Source organism: Penaeus chinensis, chromosome 5 (assembly GCF_019202785.1).
Source record: "Penaeus chinensis breed Huanghai No. 1 chromosome 5, ASM1920278v2, whole genome shotgun sequence".
NCBI classification, from domain to species: Eukaryota; Metazoa; Arthropoda; class Malacostraca; order Decapoda; family Penaeidae; genus Penaeus; species Penaeus chinensis.
Window position 1 is genome coordinate 37,482,928 of NC_061823.1, and position 7,500 is coordinate 37,490,427.

Sequence of the window (7,500 nt, forward strand, 5' to 3'; positions counted from 1 at the left end):
ATATATATATATATATATATATATAGGTATTTGTATATATAAATATATGTAAAAATGTATATATATATATATATATATATATATATACATATATACACATACATATGTATTTGTATACATAAATATATGTATAAATGTATATATATATATATATATATATATATATATATATATATTATATATGTGTCTGTATGTATATATGTATATATAGAGAGATAGATAGACAGACAGATCGATAAAAAGGTCGACAGATGTAGATGGATGGATAAATATGCATACGTCAAATCCATCATATATGTATACCTATACTTTTAATTCCAGTTAATCCTCGATGACGTCTACTGCATTGTGTGGGAAGAAAAACATTAATTTTCACTTTATCTAAAGACTACTTGATTTTACTCATGCCGCCTTTTATTTATTAAATTCAGAGTAATTCTAATGCTTTTGCTTTCATTCTTAATCTTCGAAGTGCTGTTGCTACACTATTGCTATTGCTTTCTTTTCTATATAGCTTCTTATCTGTGGAAGGGGGTGGAATAAGAGAAAACAACACCTGAATTTGTTTTATTACATAATCCCTGAGAAATCACAGCCATCTTTATCCTTTTAGCTGGGACGGCTAGTTAGAGGAACATAAATTGATAATCCTATTTTCAAGAATGTGCTTGTAATATAGATGAAAGGAAATAGTTTGCAATAAACTCATCATTTGATATATTATTTGAATTCACAATATGATATGTATCACGAGGTATGTACAAGTTAAATCATTATGATAATTCGTGTTTATATTCACTCGACACTTCTGCACTTCTTCCTTCTTCATTCAAGAAAAAACGAACCAATTATCTAACGTACACAGTCACAGATTCAATCAAAAAGAACGAAGAAGAATCCTATTTAAACAGGACAGAAGACATTTTCTGATTCCGGAGATAAATTTAGACAAATATGTATATAATCTGCATAACTGTACCTCTTCTTTTATTATTCGTCCAAAGAGGAACCCTTGGAGTGTTCGAAACGTCACGATTTATTCGTATATTCCAATTCTGGCTTTGGCTTCATTTCATCTCTGTACGCACGTCACTGCGTTTGAATTTTTGTTCCATTTCTCCCGCACAGAACATTGATCGGATTCCATGGAAGCAAACAGAATCAGGTAAGAATATATTACAAAACATCGCCTGATCGTCTCTAATTATACTGTAATCACACAGAATCACATCAAAACATCACATCATGTGTAATTCCCCGATCTCCCACTCCTTCCCGCTAACACTGAATCACCCGACCCGTCTCATCTTCCACAGAGAATCACCTTCCTTACTTAACCACGCAGAATCCCTTTCAAAATACAGCAGAAATCTTCCTCTTCTCATCTCCCGGCTTCTCCCACTCCTTGCTGGTGGCGATGATTCTCTCCATCTTGCAGAGCTCGATCTCCGCCTGCCTCATCTCCTCGGCGCCCTTCGCATCCTTGTACGGCCGACGCAGGTTGGGAGAGAGCTTCAGCGTCATCAGGTAGCCTCTGGAAGGAAAGGGTGCTGGCCTTAGGACTGGATCGAAATGAGCTGTTAGGTTAAGGCGAGTTCCAGGTTTGGGTGTGGGGAAATCTGGCTGGAAAAAAGGGTTAAAAAAATCAGTTTAGAATGTTTTCTTACCTTAAGACGATTTCCAAATTTGAGGACATGAAATATAGCAGGGAAAAAATGACTAAAAGCTCATTGACAACTTGTTAGCTTAAGGTGATTTACAGGCTTAGGAGTATGAAATCTAGATGGGGAAAAAATTTAAACTTATCGAAAACATGTTAGTTTAAGATACTTTAGAGGATGAAATCTGGCTGGGAAAATGGTTTAAGTTTAGTTTAAAACGCGTTTCTAGTTTAAGTTCGATTACCAAGATTTGGTGTGTGAAACCTGGCTGGAAAAAAATGATTTGAAATTAGTTGATTTCTATTTTGTTAGTTTAAGATACTTTCATAGTTGAAAAAAATCAGGTTTAAAACCATCTAAAATGTGTTATTAGTTTAACATACTTTCGAGATTGGGAATATGAAACCTGGCTGTAAAAAAAACTAGTTTAAACTACTTGAAAGCGTGCTGTTAGTTTATGATACTTTCCAGGGCTGACGAAAACTCTGAAATGAATTAATAAATGTGGTTAGTTTAGATAATGATGAAAAAGTGTAATTAACAAACGTTGTCGAGAGATAGAAGCGAGAAAAAAGCACTGGAAGGAAAGGTTGGCTTAGTTCAAGACTACGTGAAAACGGGCGGTTTGTTTAAGATGACCTCGAGGTGTTGGAGTGAGATACCTCTGAAGAAATACCTAGAGATAAGTATGTTGTTGTTTTAATTACTGAAAGGTAAGATGTTTTTGGGGACTGGGGGGAAGGTGTGGTTGGTGAGGACAGAATTGAGAGGTGAGGAACCCTGCCGTAGATGCTCGTCAAGACCAGTCTGGAGTAATTGTTTGTGTGCAACTTGGAATATAGATTACAATAAGACTAATTCAGTTTTGGAGGGCCTTTCAGACGCATTTGTCTATAGGTATGAGAGTGAGAAAATTGCCTGTTTGTCCCAAAGAAGGGGCGGGAATCATAGTTCAAGAGAATATGAAAATACAGATACTTAACTACAATATAGTTAGCATTAGCATACACTTAAACACAACCACTCACTCACTCACACACACACACACCTACACACACATGCACACACACTCACTTACCCTACACACGCATTCCTCCCTCTCACACTCATACTCCCCCCAACACACACACACAAACACACACACGCATACGCACACGCACACCACAGCCACAGACAAGCGGTGCAGACGAAGACGACTCGCCCGGGCACTCACTTCTCTCCGCCGACGAGCACGACGGGGCTGAAGAGGTTGAAGGCGACGCAGGAGAGGCCAAGTCGACGCCGCTGGTTGAGGTTTTGCGAGCACAGCGGATGGCACTTGCGGAGGAACAGGTCGTACACGTAGACGCGCCCTTCGTCCGTGGCCGCCGCGACCACACTACTGCTGTAGGGGGACCATGAGACGCTCGCGACCGGCGAGCCGAGGTCAAGGGTCACCAGCGGCGACCTGAGGCAGTAGGCGGAGTTTAAGACAATGTTCAACGATGCAAAGCTAATTCTTCGCCACGGTTCAACAGATTATGCATATCAATCCTCATGTACGTGTTTATATTGATGAGACTGCTGTGACATGAACTAATAACTTCTTAATATCATCTGTATGATTCCATTCTTGTGATTACATGATCAAACTGTCTCTCCTTCACATTGCCATAATTTTGCATCGCTCAGAGTGTGCAGCCACTGTATCAATATCTCCTTATAGTGTAACCTTTGCAGTTCAGCAGTTAAATTCTATGTGGTTATCTATAGTTGCTTCAAAGCGTTCCCCTATCCTCTGTGCTCGGGTTTAAAAACTCATCTGCTAACATTGCATTGCGTCTGTGTATCCAGTACAGTGCAATTAATCGTCTAGGATGCACGATTGCTGGAGTAGTGGAACATCTTGACAAGAAGTAACACAAGAGGTTGAGGAACTTCTTGAGATAAATCTACCATTTGCACATTTGCCAAGTTAATGTGATATATAACTTCTTGTACTAAACTGCCCAAAGTTTAATATCAAGAAAGCTGAAAAAGCGCATAATCATACTGATCTTAACTATCGAGCAACCGAGGTCACACTGCAATAAACTGCTTTGACAAAATACCAGCGCAGAGCCGATATTTCTGCAATCACCGCACCCCTTCCTTCATCTAATGCGATTCTTAATGATAATCTTCAAAGTCATGATCAACGTGCTTAAGACATTTTGCATTACGTATTTGTAACCCCAGAATTGTAATGATAGAAATGAAATCATTATATTCTAAGGATGAAACACTTTCTCCATCTCACACTGTCACGGCACGCCTCTGCCCTCCAAAGTTTATCCTAAACACGCCCATTCATCCCGTGCTCCCCCCTCGTATAACCCTTGTCTACGAAGACTATTTTCATTTATGAACTATTTAAACATTTAAACCCGACTCCACATCAAGGCGAAATCAAGGCGAAAACCTCAAACTCGAAACCAAGATTCCTCACAGGCAATCGCGGATCCAGATCTTGAGCGTCCAGTCCAAGGAGCAGGAGGCGAAGATCTTGCAGTGGTGGGCGTTCCAGGCGACGTCCCTCACGGCGCCGATGTGGGCGGGGTAGCGCGTGAGGGCGTGGGTGCTCGAGGTCTTCAGCCGCAGCATCTCGCCCGTGTCGACGCCCACCAGCATGTCCGTCTTGTCGTTCGGGTTCAGCGCTATACAGGTGGCTCTGCCTAGGGCGGGGAGGGATCGTGTTAGCGAAAGAGGAAATAGAAAAAAACGTAAGTAAAGGAAAGGGAGAGAAACAATGAGGGAAACATTGTCAACATCTGTCAATATATGCTTATGCTTTAACATCAGGACTGAGCATTATCTTAGTGTGCACATATGTTTACATTATCGTGACGAAAAGTATGGATATCGCCGAAAACATACCATCGTGTACGGTATACATAAATACATAAATACTGATCACACAGAAAAAAAAAAAGAAATGGCAAAATAAATACGACAATAAAAAGAAGGAAAGAAAGGGGCAAGTAGCAGAAGTGCATACCAAACCGATGATCTTTCTTCGAAAGCCACAATAATCTTTCAGCAATCAGGAAGTGAACCAAAAGAAAACAAACAAAACGAAACAGACGTAGAACCCGGCTCCCCGACCCACCTTCGAGTAAGAACTTGGAAGCGTCTTTAGATAACTTGGCGTTCGCCGCGCTGGCGTTGAAGTCGAGGATGTCAGCGTGGACGAGAGCGGAAGGTCGGACCAGCCACTCGGACACGCGACCGTCCTCGGACACAGAGTAGAAGCAGAGACTCTCGCCGGGGTCTGTTGGCACCCAGCGCACCTGGTCGGGGAGGAGGAGGAGGCAGAGTTAGCGGGGGTATATTGAAGGGATGGGAAGGAGGAAGAGGGAGGTGAGGTGGATGGATGGATGGATAGATGAATGGAGGGAGGGAGGGAGAGAATGAGGGGAAGGGGGGGGAGAAGGGAGGGAGCAGTAAAGGAAAGGAGAAAAGAAGGAAAGATGGAAAGCAAAAGGTGAGGTCCGTTGTCACTCAGCGCACCTGGGTCGGGGAGGCGGAGGTAGGCAGGAGTTAGCGTGGGGGTATACGCTGAAAGGGAGTGAGACAGAGAGGGAGGAAGAGATGGAGGCGGGTAGGTAGGGAGGGAGGGAGAAAAAGAGAGAAGGAAGGAGATAGGAAGGGAGTGGAAAAAAAAGGAGGAGAGGAGAGCAGGAGAGAGGGACGAACAGAAGGAAGGAGGGAAGGAGAAAAGAGGAAGGTAAGGAGGCAAGGAGGAAGAGCATTAGGGAGGGAGGGGAGAGAAAAAGACGGAGGGAGGGAGGAGAGAGAAAAAGACGGAGGGGAGGAGAGAATGAAGAAAGGTAAAGGAGGAAGGAAAGAAGGAGGGAGGAAAGAGGAAAGGGGAAGGAAGGAAGGAGCGATTGAGGGAGAGCTGGAGATAAGTAGAGAGGAAATAAAGGAGATAGATAAAGGGTATGAAGGAGAGAGACGGAGAGAAAGAAAAGAATGTTCTGTTAATAAGAAGAAATAATACTTTTCCATGTGGTTATTAAATTTTGCCTTCAGCCACATCCGAACCATGCAACATTATGTAATTTGGTAAAACAGAAAAAAAATGAAAAGTAGCATATACTATCTCATATCTCTCATATCCATAGTTACTAAGAAAATTATAGACAGAAAAATCCCAATCAGCTAACTACGTTTCACAGCATCTTTGACCTTGAAGGACAACCCAAAACTTCTGAAAAAAAAAAACATCTTGGAACATTTAATAGCATCACAAAGCTACCAAGTACACATAAACACAACCCAGAACACCAAAGACTTCTGGAAACATGTCAAAACGTCCCAAAATGTCTGAAATATCCGAGAACATAAAACATCCTCGGATACTACAGAACTTCAACGAAAAACTATGAATTATTCAATAACTTTTCATAACATTTAAATGTTAGAACATCCAAATCGTCTCAGAGGATCTAAAACCTTCTCACACATTCCAGAACACCAAGGAACATTTCAGATAATTGAAATACATGTCAAAACATCTAGGAATGTCCCAGGACCACCAAAAAACATCCAAGAGCACCTGAAACATACCCAGAATATCCTGGGACATTTCAAAACATCAAGAAATATCGCAAAACATTCAAAAACAAGGCAGGACATTCAGGAACATTTAAGACTGAAAATATCACAGAACATACTATAAGAACATACCTCTAAGAACATCTCGAAACATCCCCAACCTCCGAGAACACTTCTGAACATCTCAGAACATCACAAAACGTCCCTAAACAATCCAGAACACCACATAACATCTCAGTACGTTTCTGAAACACCAGAGGACATCACCTCGGCCCACCTCGGGAACACCTCAGCCCCTGGAGCAGTCGCGCGTACCTGGCAGACCGGCTGGAGGTGACTTCCGGCTACAACCGTCGAGGTGATGACCCTGGGGGCGCGGGGGGAGCGGACGTCGACCACCATCACCGCCCCGTCCACGCGCCCCGCAGCCAGCACGCTCGCTCGCTGCGGGGAAGGAGGTTCTCGTAGGATCAATAGGACTCGTGATTTGGAATGGGTTTATGGAGATGTTGATCCACAAACTTCCTTTACTTATCGATGTTATATTGAGTTGTTATTATTCATTAAAGTGCCCTACATTATAACTAAACAAAGGAAAAAGCAGCCTTGAAAACAGAGGAAGGAAGGAACGCACCGAGGGATGGAACTGTACGGACGTGATGCCACATGGAGGCTGCAGGACGCGCTCAGGGATGCCCGGGTTCTTGAGGGTGAACAGGCACAGCATCCCTTGGGCGTCGGATGCCCCGCAGATGCTCTCTAAAAGCAAGGAAAGAAGTCAGAGGTTGTGTTCTTGTCCCTGTCCCTCATACTCAAGATCCACTAGCCAGACTTGGCTCTTGTGCTATCTCCGGTTATCAGCCTCTATTGTCTTTTTTGCATCTAGGTTGGCTTCAAGCAACGCCTTTGGTGTTTTAACTGCATGATAATATTTGGTAAATTTCTAAGGCGATCAGAGACCCGTGAAAAAATGCTAGGTACCGAGCGACGAACATTTGGATCCTCTTTTAGCCCCCAGACAGGGCACCCGGCCTGGCCAAAGGGAGCTAATTTTGGGCGAGAGTCTGGTTCCAGAGTCAGAGAAGGCTGGTGTAACCTCGGTTGTAAAGGCTAGGAATTACGTGAAAATAACTGTGTAATGAAGTACAGCTGTTGAGTAAATTAGAATAATAAAGGCTTATTGCACTATTTTTCTTTCATATGTTCTATTTGAAGAATTGTCAGGTCAGGTCGGAGGGTCGGGCGGACTATGCGCAGGGTG

General features: G+C 42.7%; 1 protein-coding gene across 1 annotated transcript in view; it reads right to left on the bottom strand.

The window, feature by feature from the left end:
* Positions 1 to 552: 552 nt before the first annotated feature.
* The window catches only part of LOC125025596 (dynein intermediate chain 2, ciliary-like), a 21,596-nt gene continuing 14,648 nt past the window's right edge, over positions 553 to 7,500 (bottom strand). The window contains exons 8-16 of the mRNA XM_047613620.1: positions 7,221 to 7,349; positions 6,874 to 6,998; positions 6,555 to 6,683; positions 4,789 to 4,969; positions 4,129 to 4,354; positions 3,524 to 3,645; positions 3,308 to 3,359; positions 2,875 to 3,108; positions 553 to 1,534 (exon numbers count right to left, since the gene is read on the bottom strand). Coding sequence (XP_047469576.1) covers positions 1,354 to 1,534; positions 2,875 to 3,108; positions 3,308 to 3,359; positions 3,524 to 3,645; positions 4,129 to 4,354; positions 4,789 to 4,969; positions 6,555 to 6,683; positions 6,874 to 6,998; positions 7,221 to 7,349 — 1,379 coding nt within the window. The 3' untranslated portion in view covers positions 553 to 1,353. The remainder of the gene's footprint in view (positions 1,535 to 2,874; positions 3,109 to 3,307; positions 3,360 to 3,523; positions 3,646 to 4,128; positions 4,355 to 4,788; positions 4,970 to 6,554; positions 6,684 to 6,873; positions 6,999 to 7,220; positions 7,350 to 7,500) is intronic.